The following is a 21,391-nucleotide window of genomic DNA, read 5'->3' on the forward strand; positions in this document are numbered from 1 at the left end:
AGCTAGACCCCTGAATGACAAACTGAGGAGTATGAATTCTTCTAAATTATTAAAGGGGACAATTGGGCCGGGCGCGGTGGCTCAGGCCTGTAATCCCAGCACTTTGGGAGGCCGAGGCGGGCGGATCACGAGGTCAGGAGATCGAGACCATCCTGGCTAACATGGTGAAACCCCGTCTCTACTAAAAATACAAAAAACTAGCCGGGCGTGGTGGCGGGCGCCTGTAGTCCCAGCTACTCGGAGGCTGAGGCAGGAGAATGGCCTGAACCTGGGAGGCGGAGCTTGCAGTGAGCCGAGATCACGCCACTGCACTCCAGCCTGGGTGACACAGCGCGAGACTCCGTCTCAAAAAAAAAAAAATAAAAATAAAAAAGGGACAATTGAAGGTCGGGGGTGTGTGTGTGTGGGTGTGTGTGTGTGTGTGTGTGTGTGTATGCATGAATACGTGCCATGATTTACTTTTTTTCAGTATTCCAAAAGTAGTGTATGTTCATCATTAAAAAAAAAAAAAAAATTAGGAGACTGAGATAAGCAAGAGAAAGAAAATTACAAACACCTGAAATTTAAGGATTTTGCATACAGAAAAGGCAGGATCAAACAAGTGTTTTAAGAAGATTAATCTGGCAGTGTTCAGTAGAATAGATTAGAACAAGACTATGCTGGAGGCAGGGAGATTTCTCAGGTTATTGCAGTAGCCCAGATAAGAGGCAATAAAGACTCAGCCCCAGCTCACTAGCAATGGGAAGAGAGATTCAATGGCATGGATGTAGGCTGCATTTCTCTTGGTTACCATGGGTTTTCTGCACCATGGTGGGCACATGCCACATGTGTGTGTGTTTTTAATGACTTCTTTTAAAATCTCTGGGAGTCTCCTGCATTTAGGCACAAGCCCAGTGTCAGATAATGGTGCTCAGTGCTCTCGACCTCCCTTCCCATCCCTACAGCTGGAAATGTCATCCTCAGTGTTAATCAAAGCAAAGATTACTGTTCCAGATTATAAAATGCAAGGCAATCTCAGGCCATAGAAAAGAATGAATTAATTAAAGAGAGTAATAACCCTCTTAAACACCCCATCCTTTGCTCCTTTCTCCAGACTGCAGGTGGCCTTCTTTGTCACAGCAGAGGAGACAGCTATATGATCTATTTTGTTCGCCAGGACTTATCTCCAGAGGCACCCAGCGCTTTTTAAATGTAGTTTTTAGTCCTAATGTAGGCATTGTCCTCCTGTTTAACTTAGAGAAAGCCTAGGCTCTGGAGGGAGGCAGAATAAAAGAGTTCAGGCTTTGGAATCAGACAGACTCAGCTTCGAGTTTCGCTCTGCCACTTTCTAGCTGTGTGATCCTGCAATAGGCACTTAACATGTCTTTTTCTATAAAATGGGGATGCCTACCTCAGTGTTTTGAAGAGTATTCATGTTTATATCCCTAACTTTTTGCACATGGGTTGACATAGAATAGATGCTCAATAATTGTGTTGAACTAAATTTATAAAGAGAGAGAAGCTATTTGAAAGCACCATGTATATCCAGTCCCAGGAAGTGCTAGTTTCCTATTCCTGCCCATTTTTGAGGAGTGAGACGGGCATTTCCAAGGTAGTTAACCTGTCGATACGCCTAATTCCGCCAGTTCTCACCACACCCTATTCCAGAGCTTGGTGAGAAAGGCTGCCCTGCACTCCCCATGGACTTGAAAGAGTGGCTCTAAATCATTCCAGTTCAAAAAGCCTAAGAGGTTCAATTCTATACTGAAACAACCAGGGCATCTCCAGGAAAGGAACCTGTGTGCAGTGTCTTGAATGGAGATTCCAAGTGCCCACACTACTAGAACTTGGGGTAAACAAGTGTTCAGATTTGGCAGAAGTTCCTCGTTATTCTTTATTAATTCCTCCTACCACCCCTCCAGCTACACACCACCAACTCTATGTGCTCCATGTGAATTATTGCTTTGCTTCTGCATGATTTGATTTCATCTGAGGCTGCTTAATGCTTCGGCTGTCTCCGCTGTGTTTATCTTATTGTTTCCCAGAACAATCAAATGCTTCCTCTGCCCCTGGCAGCTTTGTCTTGTTCCTAGAGCCTCCTGACCTGCCCAGGCCTAGAGTTGGAGCAGTGTTTAAAGGTGGGGTTGGACTAAGGCCTGAGCCCCGTGTTCCTGAAACACCCAATGTAATTCACCTCTCATAAGCTCTTGTCCTGGCCCTTGGAGTTCAAAATTCTCCAAAATTAGAACCCAGAGGTCTGGATTCTTTTTGCTTCTAGCTCTTTGTGTCACTCTCTCCTTAGTGACAATGAGAGAGACCCCAGGGATGGGGTGCTGGTGCCTTTGTGAGGTAGTTTGTCATTAACTGTAGGAAGGCATGGAGCAGAGGCCACTCCTCTTAGTTCTATGAGCAGCATGGACCAGTGATGGCTTGGCCATCCTCATCCACACTTATCTGATGAGGGAGCAGAGACGCCCCAATTTAGAAACAGAAAACTGGTCTCTGGACCTCCTCACCAGCCAATCTCCCCACCCTAACCTTTGAACACAGACCTTACTCATAGTAAATGCTCAATAAATAGTCATTACATCTACAGTCCTTACTAGCCAGGCTATTAATTCTCACACTGTCCCAAGATGCAAAAGTCCAGAGAACAAGTGAGTCCTCTGGGGCCTCCTCCCCACATTCCAGGAGAAAGATCTCCATGGCCTGGCCCCCTGAAATCCAGGACTCTCTAGCCCCCATGCACCCTGCTATTAGCTCCACCAACCCCTAGTTGAATGTCTAGGGCAGACTCTTAACATGCACAGAAATAGAAATAATTGTACATGGAAATGTCAATCTCCAGTGTCAACCGAAGATTGACCGACAACTCATTGGGGACCAGTCCTAGAAGCACTGTGTGTGTGCATGTGTGTGTGTGTGTGTGTGTGTGTGTGTGTAAGGGTGGGCGCAGCAGAAATTCTCAAAGCTTAGAACATCTTAACAACCTCCTTCCCTTCATGGACAAGAGAGACCCTCGTCCCTGTTTCCCTTCTTCCTCTCCTCTGCTAGCTCAGTGCAAACCACAGGCCAAGTTTTCCAGGCTCCTGCGTCCCCCTCCAATTAGCCAAGCATTTAGGGCCAGGCTCCTTGCTGTCCACCAGGGAGCCTGAGCCTGCTGAGTTGTGACTCTGCAAGCTTAGTTAATGTTTTCACACCTCGGAGGGCGGGGCCAGCAACAGGCACCCTGGACTGCCACTGCTGCCGTTTCTGCTGTTGAATGTGTATGTGAGAGCGTGTGTGTGTATGTGTATGTGAGTGTGTGAATGTATGTGCAGGATAGAGGGAGGAAGAGTCTCAGAGACAGAACTTACCAAAGACTTAAATCTATAAATAATTCGGGTCATGAAGCTCTACAAAAATAACCTTCAGCTCGAATCTTCTCTCGTAGCACCAAATGCTCAACTGCAAATACACTGTCTCATTAGCTCACTCCCAGGGTCAGCCTCAGCAGCACCAGGCTCTCTCCACCTTTCACCTCCTTAAAGGGCTGAAAACACACACACACAATATACACACACCACACTTATACACACATACTGCATACACACACCACATACAACGCATATACACCATACTCATACAACAGACTTACACACACCACACATACACATACACATACAACACATACCATACTCATACACACTCACAACACATACACACCACATTCATATACACAACAGACTCATACACACATACCACATACACACACATCACATACATACACATACAACACATACACACCTACTCATGCACACAACAGACTTATACACACCACACACATATATATCACACATACAACACACATCATATACATATAACAGACTCATGCACACACAGCACAAACACATCATACACATACACACAACAGACTCACACACACACCACATATGTACACACACCACACATGCCACACACATACACATTCACATGCCACATATATGTTAATATATGCCACAAAAGCGTAGGGTCCTCAGGTGAACAGAGGTAGAAGCAAGTGATAAAGGCCTCTCCTGAAGTGAATTTGAAGACATCAGATGCTGAGACCTGCTGAGAGTGATGTTGAGTCCTCAATAACTCTGTGTCAAAAGTCTCATCCTCTCCAAATGCTCAGGTCTGAGAGACCAAGTTTCTAAGAAATCTGAACTCAGATGTAACAAGAACGGCTTTATATTTATATTACACTGTACATTTTCCAAAGAACTCACATTTCCACTCAATGCATTTTGTCTTAGGCCTCACCTCCTCCAGGAAGTACCCCCTCAGGGCCTCCTTCAGGCCAGGTGAGATGCTGCTCTGCCCCCTATGCTGGTCTCCATGCAAACCTCTTCTCACAAGGGGTGACCCCTGTGTTCGTGAAGACCAGTTAAATTGTCCATTTCCCCATCCCCGGGCTTCCTGAGGGGATCCTTACCCTTTATCACGTATCTGCAGCTCCTAACACAGGCCTGGCTCATGGTAGGCACATAATAGATGAATACTGGACAGTACTGACATTCATAGCTAATAACTCATTTTACTTTCACAATATCTTTTTTGAGCTAAGGACCATTACATCCCACCATTATGGGACAGCTACAGAAACTATTACATAAACAAGTGAAATGACTTGCCTGAAGTCACACAGCCAATTGAAGAAAAACTTGGGATTAAATCCCAGCTCTCCAGACATGATCCAGTGCCTCCCTCTGTGTGCTGATGCCTTTCAAACCAATCTCTTTGCTACTAAGAAACCCAAGAAGAAGATTCCCAATTCTACTGCTCATCCATAGCTCTTGCAAAACAAACAAACAAACAAACAAAAACTATTAGTGCTGCTACTACTAATAATAATAACGTGATATTAGAATACCAAATTGCAAGTAAGGGCTCCATAAATTAGGGCTAACTGGAGAAGAAATCGAAGCGCAAGAAAAGAAGTTTAAAGGGGGCTGCAGGTAAGCGAGTTAATTGGATATGCTGATTGGAATTGGATATTCAAGAAAAGAGGCTGACATTAATTTCTGTCCAGACATAGCTGTAATTTAAAGGAAAGGTACTAATAGGGTTACTATTTCATTCTCATTTCAACTGGAGGATTGGACACTAAATCTCTGCTGGATTTTACCTCACACACTCCTGCCCCAAAGCCAGCCCTGATAAACTGAGTTTTATGCCCCAGGTAAGGCCCCCCAAAATTAGGTTCTGAGTTTACTGTTGTCCCCAAGAAATAGGAGATTGTCCCACTTTGAACTTGGGATTCTAAAGGGGGAAGAGCAGATGAGGGGGAAATGTGGACTTTTAGATGACCCATCTACTTTGTTGAGTGGCAAGGGCAGCTATGTTTGCCCCATATTAGCCCCTCTTCAGAGAATTCAGGCTCCAGCTGTGAATCTTAGTTATGCCACTCTCCAGCTGTGTGATCTTGGGAGGGTCGCCTAACGCTCCTGTGCCTCTGAGTTTTTATCTATAAAATGGGATTAAAAATAGTATTTACCTCAGGAATGCTTGGAAGTGTTAAATGAGATCATTTTTGTTAAGTACTGTGACAGCACGTAGCGCTGTGGTAGCTATTATTAAATTCTTTAGGTGAAAAGAACCTTTCAAAATCCAAGTCTATCCTACTGCCTTCAGGCCGGGCCAAATTTAACCATGAAGCAAAAGGGGTTATCCTGGGTTTAAAACCCTCCTGAGGAGATTACAGTCTCCTATAGTCACCCATTCTATAGTAAAGTCTCCAGTTCTTACTAGAGCTAGACTAAATGTCCTTGTGTCAGTTTAGTGGCTCACACCTGTAATCCTAGCACTTTGCGGGGCTGAGGTGGGAGGATCACTTGAGCTCAAGAGTTTGAGACCAGCCTGGGCAACATAGTGAGACCCTGTCTCCTTTCAAGAAATTAAAAAGTAGCCTGCTGTGGTGGTGCACACGTGTAGTCCCAGCTACTTGGGTGGCTGAGTAGGAGGATCGCTTGATCTCAGGAGCTCAAGGCCTCAGTGAGCCATTATTGCGCTACTGCACTCAGCCTGGGTGGCACAGAGTGAGACCCTGTCTCAAAACAAATAAGTAGTTTAGGCACATTTTGAGTAAAGACTGTCACTCTCTTGTGTATCTTGTGCTACCTGGCTGCTGAGCCTTGTCCAAGCAAAATAGCCTGCATTGGCCGGGCGTGGTGGCTCAAGCCTATAATCCCAGCACTTTGGGAGGCCAAGACGGGCGGATCACGAGGTCAGGAGATCGAGACCATCCTGGCTAACATGGTGAAACCCCGTCTCTACTAAAAAAAATACAAAAAACTAGCCAGGTGAGGTGGCAGTGCCTGTAGTCCCAGCTACTCCGGAGGCTGAGGCAGGAGAATGGCATAAACCCGGGAGGCAGAGCTTGCAGTGAGCTGAGATCCTGCCACTGCACTCCAGCCTGGGCGACAGAGCGCGACTCCGTCTCAAAAAAAAAAAAAAAAAAAAAAAAAAATAGCCTGCATTTCCACCGAGGTCAAGTCTTCCCAGAAGAAGAAGTAGATCCCAAATAGAAAAACACACTCCAGTGACTCATTTCACCTCTCCCTGTCACCTCCCTCCTCTGCCCCATCTCCAGTATCCTCCGCTGCCTGGTTGGATTTTGGGACCTGTGCAGCTTGGTGTTGGATTGCATATAACGGATGGTTCAATTTATTGCTGTCACTTTGTGAGACACCATAGAATAGACTTAATTAGTTGGCTTTTAAAATCCCACTCTTGTTTTGGGACTCCTTGACACTCCCCTCACCACTGGCCATCCTGTTTCTGGCAAAGACAGAGGACAGCTTTGAAACCCAAAATTTCCTATCCAAGACAGAGACATGCGAAGAATCACAGACTTGAACTGCATTAGCAGCCTTCTTCCTAGTCACTTCCAAGGTGTTCTCCCCATCAGTGCTTTCCTCTGGACCCCCCAGCTGGGGCTGGTTTGAGTCCCAGTTCCACCATGGATTGGAAGCTTTGAATGGAAGAGTTCCGACAAGATTAGCTCCAGTAATTTTTATAAGTCTATGATTCTCCTGTGATAGGTACCGAGCAGATTGCTTCTTCTAGTTATTCAGAGAGGAACACTGAGGCTCAAAGAGGTAACTCACCTAACAGTGTTCCATTAGGCAAAAATCAAGCCCCAGGGAAGAATAGAGTCAGAATGGAAACCCAGGATGCCTGAGGCCCAGACTTATACCCTGCACTCATCGGTGTGTTGCCTTAAGGGAGCAAAGGGGATCAATGGAGGGGAAAGATCTCTGTTGCCCAGGGGATCTGCTGCCTCCTCTCTGCCAGCCCCTGCCCCACCTTTTTCTCCTTGACCTGGCCCCTACTTTCCATCTTCTCTGACACCCTATAAGTATCTTGAAAGCTGACTCAATCTTGGGGCAGATAGCATGGATCGGGGGGGGTGAGTCGGGGAAGTCACAGACTTCTTGGCCAACATCACCTTTCTCTCCAGGGATTTAGACTGAATGAAGTAGGATAGCTTAGTTCAGGTTCAGTACCAACAACATTTTCTGTTCTGGTTTGGTTTTAGCTCTGACATTTGAGACTTTATGTAGGTTTGATTCTGGCTTCAACTGGTTTATTAAAAGATTGGGGTTGCAGACAGGGAAAAAAATGAAAACCTTCAGATTAGGTCTCTGATTCAGTAAAACATGAACGGTTGGGATTGGTCCTGACCGAACGCAGCAGAGTATGTGACGATAAGTTGTTTTTGGTTCAATTCCAGCTCTAATCTTGCCACGGGTACCATCTGGTCCCAGGGACCACAGAGGAAGGGCCATCACCATGACATTCATTCTCTCTTCTGACTTGGTATGCAGGCCTTGCTGAATCCACACAAGTGTTCAGGCTCTGGGAGAGGGTAGAGACCAACGTGTAGGAAAAGGCAGATGAAGAATATTGAAGTGCCGTTAGCATGAAAATAGCGGACTATTCCAGCCAGCAGAGGGTTAACTGGCCTTCTGGGGCAGGAGATCCCAGACCAGGCCTGAGGGAGGGGCCTGGCTCTGCAGCTCCTGGGACCCAGCCCTGCAGCTGCTGGGACACAGTCAGCACCTTGAGGAGACTTAAATCTCCCTGGAGAGGAGTAGCTGTCACAGGGAGGGTGGGGGAAGCACTGAGACACTTTCTCTTTAGAGGAGGGGCACAGTTCAGACTAAGGCAAGAAACAGGGCCTGAAACCCCCATTTTATGGAGGCAGAAAACTGAGACCAGGCCAACCAGAAGTCATGACAGTCACGTCTGCCCTCTACCTCCTGCAACAGCCCAAGAACTTTTGTGACTAAAAGCTATGTTATTTCTGTAAGAGTCTTATGGAAATGTGGGTCTGTCTATCTAAGGGAGAATGTCAAGGGGAACCATTTTAATTGTGGGGCACTTTGCCAGACAGAGACCCTTGTTCCTCCTTCTGCTTGAATCTCCTAATCAGAGTTGCTCCAGGTTCGAGGGTGGTGGCCTCAGCCCTGTAACACCACTGCTGACTCTTACAGTCCCCTTGACCCTATGAAAATGAAACAAATGGTCTTCTAACAACATTTCCGGAAGGAGGGGCTTTACTGATAGATGACAAGGCAATAGCCTTGAACAGCAGGAAGCCCATTCACTAGGTAGAAAGAGGGCAAGAGTGGAGCTTAGGGGAAAGTCCCACAAGGGGAGTGATGAGGGATGGGAATGGCTGAGAAGAGTTTATTTGGTTCTATTGAGGTTACCTCCTCAAGTTCAGGCCCAGAAGCCTCCAAGTCACCGAACAAAGCAGGTGAGGAGGAGAACATGGTGTCCTTGCCTCTAGACCCTGACCTACCATTTTCATCCCTGGGGTATAGGCACAAGGGCCTCAGGCAAGAATCTGCTGTTTCTACCACCGGGGACTCCTGGGCCAGAGCTTCCCACCCCATGATGGACTCATGGTCTATTTCCCACGCACCTCGAGTCCATCCCAACCCGACAGGTACAGACCAGTCCCTGGCTCAGGCCCCTCAAGTATGCAGATTCTTAGGACAGTAGAGAAATAGGAATGAAAGCTCTTCTCCCACTCCCCTAGCTCTGCAATCAATAATGCTGTTGGCCTTCCCCACTTGGCCAGTAAGAACTGAAAACACATCCATCCATCCATGCTTGTGTACTTGTTGTGGCATCAGGCATTGAACTTGGCACTTGGGATGAATAAGTCATGGTGCCTTGACCTGAGGAGCTCTCAGTGTGGTGGGAAGAAATAGGCAGAGGGAGAAGATGGTGAAGGGCACAAGAGATAATCCAAAGGGTGTAGGGGAGAAGAAGCCTTAATCTTAAAATCTTCCAGAAAAAATGTCTTTTGACCTCACTTTGATTCAGCCCTAAGGAGTCTAGGATATGCTGTCAGTTGGTGCACAGTTCATGTTCTTTCAACAAGCATTTCACAAGCATTCCCTTTTATCCATCACCAGCTGTGTTCCCAGCCACATGCTAGTCCTCAGAGGGTTATAAGATAAATAGAAAAGATATCCCTGCCTTCAAAATGTTGACAGCACTTACACACATCTGAAGCAATTAGAGAACAATTCGAGTAGGTAGTCAATACATGTTAGCTAGTACGTATACAATGAACAAATCAATTGATTATAATCCTAGGACAAAATGTCTGGCAAAAAAAAAAAAAAAAAAGGCATCAAAGTGGGAGCAATTAATTAGCCATTACAGAGGATGGCGAAGGCTTCGTGGAGGAGGTGGGGCTTGAGCTAGAGATGGACAGTGAAAACAGGCTGGGGTCATGAATATTGGTCAGCAGTCAGCTACTATGCTGGAAGCAAAAAACTAGAAAAACTGGAGGTGGGGCACATTCAGACCAAGGGCTCCCTGCCACCAACTTTTTGTATGACCTTAGGGACCTCTTTCCTTTGAGGTCAGCATTCAGTATAGGGGCCTAGATAGTACTTCTCAAACCCTTATAATAACAGCATCAGCATCAGCTGGGGAATTTATTAGAAATGTACATTCTCAGCCCTCATGCCCACTGAGTCAGAAATCCTGGGGGTGGGCTTTGAAGTACATTCTACCAAACCCTCCAGGTGATTCTGAGGACATACCAGTGTGAGAACTGCAGGACTGCCTCACTGCTCCTCGACCCTGGCTGCTCATTAAATTCACCCGGGGAGCTTTTAAGTCAAAGAAGATGCCTGGGCCCCACCCACAGAGATTGTGATTAATGGATGTAGCCCTGGCATTCATATTTTTTAAGCTTCCCCAGATGATTCTAATGTGCAGCTAGGGCTGAGAAGCACTGGACTAGATGACATCTCAGTCCTTTCTGACTTATTTTCCTAGGATGGGCTCGGAGAAGCTAAGCCAGGATTCCTGGCTCCCCACATCTCACAGGGTGGATGTGTGGACAGTCAGGGCGTATGTTTGGGGGCTGAAAGACCCTCGTGGGATCCAAAAATCTTTAATCTCTTAATGAGCAGCTTTTTGATGATTTATATAAATTGTTCACCATTCCTTCATACTTGTCTGAGGCTGAGATACTGTGAACAGATGTTGACTTTCCCACCCCAGCCACCATGAAGGAGTGTGCATCAGCATACACTCACTCACACACACATACAATACACAGTGCTATAAATAGATGTACATGCACACAAGAATAACTGCATAGGGATATTCAAAATCATTCCCAAGGGTGTATATGCACACACAAATAAATCCACTGTCAGAAATCCCAGGCCCAGAACACTGAGACTGCTTGGGAAAGGATTCCTTTTGGTGGAAATTGGGCTATTTAAAAGAAGTGGCACTTCAGTCTATGGAGTAGTGATTGGGGGCTAGCAATGGTCTTCTGTAAGCTACCTGCTCTGGGCAGAGGCAGGTAGCCCACAGGGGGATACTGAGGGCAGATGCTGAGGACATCCTTGTTTCTCATACAGATTCGGGCTGATGGTCCCCCCCATGGTGGGGTCCAGTACGAGATGGTCTCTGTGCTCAAGGACGGAAGCCCCATCCTCCGGGACATGGCCTTCTCCATTGATCAGCGCTACCTGTATGTCATGTCTGAGAGACAGGTAAGTGCTAACAGCCATCTCTCCTTTCTAAACTCCAAGAAACTGCTGATAATCTGTCACCTTTGTTCAGAAACTGTTCAGTCCAAGAAGAGAGACCTCTGGGCTTGCAGCACAGGGATCCTGAGAGAGGCAGAGTCCCTGTAGGCTTTTGCAGGGAGCTAGAGAGAAGCAGCCGGGGGCCAGCCACTTCCCGGAGGCTTCACTCTAGCCACAGCCCCTGTCTCAGCAAGTGATGAACAGCTCTGCAAGAACAGGCCAGACTGCATGGAGCAGCTTGGTGTGATTAGGAGGTAGATTTACTGCTCTCAGGCCCACAGAGTCTGCGGCTCAAGGGAGCCAAAGAGGTGTAAATAATCCAGGCCTCCAGGCTGGGCCCACTCCTGGGAGAGGCAGACCCAAGATAGGGCCCCAGAAGGAAATAAAAATCTTGGCGTGAGTCTTAGACTAGTGCAGAGTATAAGCTGGCCAGCTCTGGGAAGCTGAAACCAGGCCTATGGAGGTGGGGAGTCCTGAGAAATAGACTTCCACCCTCTGTAGGGAAACAACTGAGCAAGTCTTCCACCCTCTGGGATGGATGGAGACTGTATCTCCTGTGAATATGTGTGAGTAGAGAGAAGGCAAATGCAGAGAGAGCCATGGTGAAGGGAAAGAGAAGCAGGGAAGGCAGGGGATTCATGAGATCATTAGAGACCGACCCAGAAAGCTAAGCAAAGACCTTAGCCAAGCCTGGCACATTCCATTCACTCGGTCAGTGGGTTAATAGTTGTTCAGCAGCAGCAGGGGTCTTGTCATTTTTCTTAACAGTAAGTGAAATAAAAGTCAAAGAAATGAGGAAAAGGATTGCCAGTCTGTCCCAGCCGCTGAGGACACTGACTTTGGTAAGCTGAAAGCCCGGAGAGCTTTCACCAGTTGCTTCCCAGCTCATGTCATTCTCAGAGAATTCTGCAAGAGCTCCAATTCTGCAAGTTGATCAAACTTACCCTTTCCAGAGCTCTCCTTACCTCCTTTCTTTTCAAATGTAAGGAGTCTGAATCAGGGGATGAGGGATGAGCAGAAGAAGTAAGGAAGAGACAAGTGTGCACGCGACAGCATTAAGGGAAGCAGTGATGCAGTTCTGACTTGAAAATTAGTTCTTGAGGACAGATGACGTAAATCTTATGATAATTGCATGCAAATTACATCCAGATCCTCTTGAATCCACCTGTCTTTTTCACCTTCTTTCATGTGGCCTCTGCAGTTGAAGTATAAACAGGTCCAGATGGGAATTTCGTGGATCTGCAGACAGCTTTGCCTAACCTAGAGTGGGTAAGACAGTCTTGGAAATAAACACTGACCTATCATTCCAATGAAACCGTCAGTGGGCCTAAAAAGAACTATTCCTGGGCACATATTTATCGGGAACAAAGTGCTGGGAATCATCAAAATGAATAAGACTTAGTCACTACCTTAAGTTGATTGCAATCTAACAAGAGAGAGACAGGTACTCAAATAGCCCAATAACATAAGATTGAATTCTATACATGCTCTTTTATCCTGTTCTTCTTTAAGGGAAAATATTATTTGTTTAGTAAAAATGGTGGATACTTGTGATACAAATTCAAGCAATGCATACAGAAAAGAAAACAGCAGCAGGTCACCAAATCTCACTACCCAAAATATAACACCATGTTAACATTTGGTGAGCACCATTCCAGGCACTTACGCAGAAATAGATACAGATAAAAGGACAGATGGGTAGATGATGACCTATATAGGTGGATAAAACGATGGGCAGAGATTGAATAGACGCACATTTTATGCAGTATTTTTAAGAGGCACTGTGGGTAGCAGAGGACCAGGCAGGTAGCTCTGGGTAAGAGCTTTCTTAGATTCTCTGAGCCCAGCAAAGTGGGAAAGAAGAAGTGACCAATGAGACCTTAGTGGGACAGAGAAGGTACCAAGGCATACATTTTAGCTGCATATCTTTTTATCCAATGAGACGCTTTCTGAAAATCCATCCGAAATGTAACCAAAGAAGAGGGGCTGGGTCAAGGCTGGAGGCGGATGAGTGGGTTTCAGAGAATATAGTCACCTCCTAGATCCATATCTGACACCATCTCTGAGAGCATCAACCTGGCCACACCAAGTGTCCACGTAGCTTATCTGTAAATACCCCTCCTCTGTCCCACCTTCTGCTTCAGGTACCCAGTTCTTGTTACAATCTGCACCAAACAGAGGGATTTAGCAGTAGCCAGCCACAATGAGCAGAGATAGGAAGAACTTAACGTTTCATGCCATGAGCTGTCTCTGGTCAAGTGAGATATTAGTAGGGGGAGCTCCCTGTACCAGATGGAGCTGTGATTAGGAGGCAAAGTCTAAGGGGGAATTGTGGTGGAACTCTGAGACCTGTCACCTGGAGAGCCGTAAATTATGTAGAAATAGGTAGCCAGGTGACTTCACCAGGGGCTGAGTCCAAAGATGAAAGCCAAGAACAGCTCAGGAGGCCCATCTGTCTGAGGCTGGCTGTGAGTTAAGTACTCACAGACAGCTCAGATGTCTTCAAGGAAGCAGTTGACTGTGTGGCAGGAGAAAAATCTGTAAAAATGAAGCCAGATGTCCTGGGTTCTAGTCCAGCTTGTGCTATCACTGATAGTAGAATCCTCTGACAGCTTCAGCTCCTCTTTTATAGCTGAGAGGAGTTGCATCAGATAACAGGCTTGTCTCTGAAGTCCACGGGTCTGATTTGGACTTCATTTCACCATTCTCTATCTGAGTGGCCTTGCACAAATCACTTAACCTCAGTGTTCTCACACAAGGTCAGTGTGAGGCTCAACTGAGACAACAAATGGGGAATTTCTTTTTATACTGCCTCACATGCTGCATTTTATATGGCCCCTTCTAACTCTCATGCCTCATGACCCCATTTCTCAGGAGTATGAAGATGGTGTGTGATGAGGAGGGGGTAGGGGGACATGACACAGCCAGTCATCCTCAGCCTGAGCCAGGAGATCTGTGTTCTAAGCCTGGCCCCACCTCTGACTTCAAGGGTGACCTGGGCCCCCAAATTCTCAGGGTCTCAGTTTCCTCATCTTTAAAGATGGAGATTATAAATCTAACTCTAAAGTCTCTTTCAGATCTTACAGAAATTTGTTTAAGGGCCTAGGACTGGGACTCTGCTCTCTCTCTCTCCAGAAGATGACACCAAAAGCGTAAGAGATGGGCTTGAGACTAACCCAAAAGCACAGTGTTCTCTTTTTCAATTTTTAATTTTAAAATTTTTTTATTTTGTTTTGTTTTGTTTTGTTTTGTTTTTGAGACAGAGTCTCACTATCGCTCTGTCACCCAGGATGCAGTACAGTGGCGTGACCTCAGCTCACTGCAACCTCCGCCTCCTGGGTTAAAGCGATTCTCCTGCCTCAACCTCCTGAGTAGCTGGGATTACAGGTGCGTGCCACCACACCTGGCTAATTTTTGTATTTTTAGTAGAGATGAAGTTTTGCCATGTTGGCCAGGCTGCTCTCAAACTCCTGACCTCAAGTGATCCACTCGCCTCGGCCTCCCAAAGTGCTGGGATTACAGGCGTGAACCACCATGCCCAGCCAATTTAAAAATTTTTTGTAGAAATAGAGATGGTGTTTCACCATGTTGCCCAGGCTAGCCTTGAACTCCTGGGCTCAAGTGAAAAGTCCACCTCAGCCTCCCAAAGTCCTGGGATTACAAGCGTGCGCCACCGCGCCCAGTCAATACAATAAATCTCTCTTAAGGAGAGATTTATGAGGCCATGTGTGCTCATATGAGCATCTTTCCTGAAGGGTGAACACTGTAGAGAAAGCTGGAATGCTGGTTTGGTTATGGATATGTACAGATGCTCTTCAACTTACGATGGGGTTGCCTCCCAGTCAAGCCACTATAGGTTGAAAATATTGTAAGTCAAATACATGTTTAATACACCTAACCTACCAAGCATCATAGCTTAGCCTCACCTACCTTAAACATGCTCAGAACACTTACCTTCATCTACAGTTGGGCAAAATCATCTAACACAAAGCCAACTTTATAATTAAGTGTTGAAAATCTCATGTAATGAATTGAAAATTGTACTGAAGGTGAAGGAGAGAGTGGTTGCACGGGTACTTGAAGTACAATTTCTATTAAATGTGCATTGCTTTCACACCACTGTAAAGTAAAAAAATCAAAAGTTGAATCATCGTAAACTGGGACTGTCTATATTCCTATTTGGAGGCAGCAATTTAAGACTTTCGAGTTCTCTAAAAGTCCTAAGACCTTTTAAGACATCACGGGAATGGGTTTTTCATCATTTCACTTTAAAACAAATCTCTGGCAACCTGTCTTCCACTCTGCCCCCAACTCTTGCCTCTCTGTTCCCCCACCCCTCCTCCAAACATGACACATGTCATATTCTTGGGACCGTGACAGTGGAACACATGATGAGAGTAAAACCAAGTTTCTGGTCTTACATTCTGCCTAGAGAGGTTTTCATCTCCCCACAGAGCTAGAACAATCCAATATAGCACTCATGTGTTCTCTCTCATTCTCAATTAATTAATTAAATGTAATTAAGAAATAGGACTAGTAAGTGTTGGGTCGTTAGTGTCACTGCCTAACAAGTCAATGTTAATGTACTGTTAATAGATCTAAGACCGGCCAGTCCCAGGGGAAAATTTGGGAACTGATTCCCCAATCCTGTTAATTGCCCAGGTGCTCCACTGAGAGGACGCCTGGCTCTTTCCTAGAAAGTCTGCCCCAGCTTCACTGACAGCGAATCAGCAGACGTTATGGGCATGCATACAAGTTGCTCCCATATCCTCAGTGTCTAATGGAAGTCAGACAGTGAGTCCAGGGAAAATCAGGCTATGAGCCAAGTGAAAAACCAAGCAACAAGATGAAAAGAAACTTGATAGCCCCAGTTTTCACCCAACTTGTCAGGCTGGCCACTCCCAGAAAAGGAGTATAACTCTATACACAGGGTGGATGGGAAAAGAGTATAGGGATGGAAGCAATTATTCTATTTTATACTTTAATTAGTTTGAATTAGCAGAGGGAATAGAGGCAGAAAATGATCCAGCGAAGGGTGAAATGGAAAAAGGGAGTCACAGTGGAGAATGGCTCCGTACAGACTGGAAAGGGCCTCGGGAACAGCAGAAAGGATGGTGATGGGTGTGTGTGTGTTTGGAGTGGATGGTGGGGCATGGGATTCTGTTCTCTTATTTCAAGGCCTGGAGAGGCAAAATAGCATAGATGTTAAGAGCCAGCTCATAGGAGTTAGGCCAACCTCCATTCCACAGACACTTACTAAGTACATGGTTTTGATAACGTTATTCAACTTCTCTAAACCTCAATTTTTTCATCTGTGTAATGGGACTAATGCAATTGTTGTGAGGATTGAGAGAATGTATATAAATCACCTAGTGTCGTGTCTGACACATAGTGTTTTCAATAAGTGGTGGTAATTGTTATTACTAGTATTATTCTTAGAACTTCTTTGGAACTTCAGAAAGGGCTAGAAACATCTCCGCCACAAATTATGGCTGGCACAGAATTCCCGTTTTCAGGCAGTGGCCTCCAACTGCCATTCCTCCTGCTTTCTCCCAAGCACTGCCTCAGAAGCCTCTGGTCCGGCCAAATGACAGCACTGGGCTAAGTCTCTCATAATCTGGTATTTATTTTAAAAATCCAGGAATGTGCAGGGCAGACTAAACAGTCCCGCTCCCCTCAATACACAGGCAGGCAGCCCCAGGCCGATGTGTGAGGCCCAAAGGCCAGGATAGCAGGCATCTGTGGGGAGAAGGGAGGGGGACCCTGTGAGCCTGGGGCTGCATGGGTGGACAACGGGCCAGAAAGGGAATACCTATGGGGCCTTTCATTTCTGGTTTCTCCAGGTAAGTAACAAAGTCTCATGCTCATTGTGAAAGATGGGTCTGCCCCTCTCCAGGTAGTGAACATTCAGACCCCAATTCCGAATGTCCTAGATGTGCTAGTAGTTGGCACACTGTTCTGGTTATTTATTGCTTTGTAACAAACCACCCCCACGTTTGGGGATATTTGTAAAAAACATGTCATTATGCTCAAAGACTGTGTAAGTCAGGAATTCAGATAGGGTGCACCGAAGATGGCTCATCTGTATTCTATAATATCTGCAGCCTCTGCTGGGATGACACGAATGGCTGGAGCTGACTAGAAGGACAAGGGGCTAGAATCATCTGGAAGCTTCTCCTCCTACATGTCTGGAAAGTGGAAGCTGGGATCAGCTGGGACTATTGACCTTAGTGCCTTAGACAAGCGCCTGCCATGTGTGTTGGGCTTCCTGACAGCAGGTGGCCCCCAAGACAGTCAGAATTCTTGCTCATGGCAGCTCAGGACTCCAAGAGTGAGTACTCCCTACAAGAAGGTAGAAATTGCATTGCCTTTTTGTGACTTGGCTTTGGCAGTCACACACTCAGTCTACCTGCCTCTTCCCTCCGCTGCCCACCACCCATGTGATTCTGATGCGTATGGCCCATGAGCACACATTAAGAACATGATTCCCCGGCTACCAAGGTCATGGAATCACAGAGCATCAGAGCTGGTAAGGACTGTAGAGAGCACCCATTCTGACCCCAGAGGAGAAAAACAAGGCCCAGAGAGCACCCTGTTTAGCTGTCCCATCAGCATTGTGCAACACCCAACGCCCAGCTGGAGTCATCAGAGCTGGATTGATTTCTTCAAACATATGGGGAAGCACGGACAGCTTTAAAGCTTGCTGTTGATTTGCTGAAGGCTGTGTAAGTCCTAAGTGAGGTCTATCAAATGCCTATGGGCCCTGAAAATGCTTTCAGGAAGGGTTTGCAGGAATCCATCAGTAGCAGGATCACACTGCCTGGAAATTGCCCCATCAAGGGTATGCTGCTTATAAATAGCTCTCCAGGCAGTCTTCCTGTGGCAATATTGTCTCATCTTGCACAAGAGCAGGCCTCTCAGTGACTTACCTTCAGTATGCAGGGGAATGGGACCTCATCCCCATGGATTACAGGAAACTGGCTTTTTAACCATATCTGTTTAACGTAATTTAAGAGAGTTGAGGCAAGGAGACTGTCAGCCTGGAGTTTTCGGAAACAAAAATTATTTGGAAAGATTGTAAAGCCACCCTTTCCTGAAGGTCTTAAATGCAGGAGAGACCCCCCACGACCCCCCAAGAAATTCTCTGCATTGTTTGAAGACCCTACGCAATGTCTGGGGAGAGATGGAAGGACAGGCCAGACCCTTAGCATGCCATCCACCAATGTCCAGCAGCTGCACCAGAAAACTAATTGTGATTTCCTCAGTTTGAAGGAGGCCCTGTCAACTACTAACCTGGATCTAGAGCCAAAAGTAAGAATCCTTTTCAGAGGTGCTATTGTGATCCATGGGGCAGTAAGTCTTCTACCTGTAGCCAAAGCTACTGAACTGTCAAGTCCCTAAGGCACCTAAAGACCTTGGAGAAGGGAAAGAAAACACGTGGGGAGCCATGCTTCCAGATGTCCCCTGCTCATTTATTTTGACATCTCAGACTATTATTTTGATTGTGCACATTTGTTTAGTCCAGGCGATAAGGCTTCCCAGGGCGCAGGCAGAGCATGCCAAGGTATATTTTTACAAGGCGGGCAAAGTCTCAGTAACAGGAGACCTCCCTTCTGCCTGGGCTGGGAGGCCTTGGCTGAGCCTCTGGGGAAGAGGGAAAGTGAGGGGGCAGGGAGGAGAGTTGAGCCTGAGGGACTTTGGGGAGAATTACAGAGATTGCGGATTAGGAAAGTGAGGATAAGCGAATTGCTGCTGCACTTTTGTTTTAAAATGTGTCACTTTCAATCCAAGCCTTTGATGCACATGTGTTTCTGGTTAAGGATGCAGGACCCCAGTGTGGCCCAGGAGCTGAGCGCTCACATCAGTGCCTTTCCCAAAAAAAAGGACGTAATCCTGCCTCCCCCGGGGCTGCCGGTGCAGGCAACAATGACCACCTCAAACCCGGGTTTTGATTTTTTCCTCCTTCTTTCCCCCATTTCAAATGTCAAGGAACAAAGAAGCTGACAGGGAGCTGATTCTCTGGCTATTAATATTCTCATCGGAGCATTTTTTTTAAATAAATATTTTCACATGAGGGAAAGGCAATGCAAACCCACCCTATTAATCAGACACTTGGCTTGCTGTATTTAAGAGAGAAAACTCCAGCCTCTTATTTTGAAATCCTTTGGTTTGGAAAGAAATGATTGAATACAATGCCCAGGCTGGGAGAAGTGGTGCCAAAAACCTCATTTCTCTAAATGGGCAGGGGGTTGGAGACTCTTTCTCTAATCCTTGACGAGGGATTTGATTTTTCTTTCTAGATAGGTGCTGCTGAAGGCTGACACTGACTGCCCAGAATGATGTTCCTATGACTGGGAGATGGGAAGTTACAATGTCTCACCAGAAGGAAACTTACCCTCCCCCATTCTTTTAAATATGGGGAAACTGATGCCTCCAAAGAGGACAGTCATTTGCCTAGGTCATCATCTGAATTACCAGAAGAATCAGGGTAAATCCTGAGTAACCTGGTCTAGTCCAGCATCCTTTCCCAACTTGACAACAGTTTCACTCAGCACAGGCAAGAGCGAACCCTGACTGTGTTTAAAACTTTTAATTAGCAAAATTAAAACGACCTTGGCCCAAGAGAGTTCCTGAAGATGTTCCGAAGGGTCAAATTAAAATAGGGAAAGATTTGCATATTGTTTGCATATGCAGACTCATTCATTCAATAGACCATTAAGTGTTGACCATGTCTAATGCATAGAGCTGTCCACTGACAAGTCATTTGCATATGTAGATATAGATAGGGCTGTCTTTCTAAGTAATATTCCAGCAAAAGTCTCCTTCTAAATAGGGCTGCCAGAAAGATAAGTACCTTCTTGATTTCTTTCCGCTGTTTTCAATGCAACAGTAGCACTATCATGTATGTTTTTGTATAGCAAAAAATAAAATAGAATCCCTGCCCTCAAGGTGGTCCAATTCTGGAGGGCCGCAATGATGTATAGATAAATCACAAGATATGGTTATTTATTTGTACATCAGAGCAATGCTGTAGAATGTGCTTATGTAAACGCATACCACCAGGAAGGGACCTGTCCTGGTTCCCTCCATAATTGGGTCACTCAGGGGACTCACCCTCTCCCTAACATAAGAATCCACAGCTGGTTTATCCAGAGATTCTCTAGTGAAGAGCAGCCCTTTATGGAGATGAGAGGTCTGAGGGGGCAGTGACTCCGGAGAAGAAAGGGTGTACCAAGCTGCACATGGAGGAGCAGACAATGATTGACTATCAGTAGTTTCCTGACAGCCAGGGGGAGCAGCCAGCCTGGGTTCAAGTTCTGGCTCTACCGCTTACTGCCGTGTGACCTTGGGCAAGTTGCTTCACCTTTCTGTGCTTCAGTTAACTCACCTGTAAAATGGGCATAATTATGGCGTCTGTTTGAAGATTAAATTAAATCAATTAATGCATAAAAAAGCACTCTGAAAAGTACCAGGAACATACTACCTGCTTAGTAAATGGTAGTAGTAGTAATTATATTTTTACGGTTGTGCCCCCATACATCGTCATTAGGCCAAGCCCTGCACATCATGCTTTGCAAACAGCCACACCTAAAAAAAAGCTTAACCACCCTGCCTTGCCTCTCAGCCCTACCTTATTTAAGCTGTGTTGAAATCTAACTAATATTTTTGCCATGCTTTTCTTATTTTAGTTTACAAACATGATCTCAGCTAATACACCAGTCCCATGAGATAAGTATTATTGTCCTTGCCTTTTTAAACAGATAACAAAACTGAAATTCAAGTTGACTAAGTAATTTGCCCAGGGCCACCAAGCTGTCCAACAGCAGGGCTGGGACTCCACCCCACACCTCTGAAGCCAAATCCACACCTCTTCAGCTTCCTGAGACAGCGCCCCCTGGCTGCCCTGTGGCTGCAGAAGGCTCCTCCCCTCCTGTTCTCCCCACACCCGGCTCCCAGTTAGGAAAAGGGTTCAGAGGCGGCTTTCTGGGCTCCAGGAGACCAGCACAGACTCAGTAACTCCTCACTTGACACCTTCAAGGAGATTGGAGTAGTGCACTGTTTTGTTTAAAAAACCAATAAAGGAAAGCAAGCACTGCCCCAGGCCCTACGTGGACAGTCAGAGGAAATGCCTCTGCAGGTGGTCAGAGTGCAGGGAGAAAAAGCACCACTCCCCAGGAAGTTACTGTGGAGTTTATCCTGTGCAGCCGGCCAAGCACCTCACAAGCATGATCTCCCCTCCTCACAACAACCTGGGAAGACAGGTATTATCTCCCCCATTTAGCAAATGAGGAAGGCCAGGTGCAGCAACGTTGAGG

General features: G+C 46.1%; 1 protein-coding gene across 2 annotated transcripts in view; it reads left to right on the forward strand.

Moving 5' to 3' along the window:
- The window catches only part of PLXNA2 (plexin A2), a 218,933-nt gene that overhangs the window by 91,791 nt on the left and 105,751 nt on the right, over positions 1-21,391 (forward strand). For both annotated transcript variants that reach the window (XM_025353797.1, XM_025353791.1), the window contains one exon: positions 10,905-11,039. In XM_025353797.1, the coding sequence (XP_025209582.1) occupies positions 10,905-11,039 (135 nt within the window). The remainder of the gene's footprint in view (positions 1-10,904; positions 11,040-21,391) is intronic.

The sequence above is a fragment of the Theropithecus gelada genome, chromosome 1 (genome assembly GCF_003255815.1).
Source record: "Theropithecus gelada isolate Dixy chromosome 1, Tgel_1.0, whole genome shotgun sequence".
NCBI lineage: Eukaryota > Metazoa > Chordata > Mammalia > Primates > Cercopithecidae > Theropithecus > Theropithecus gelada.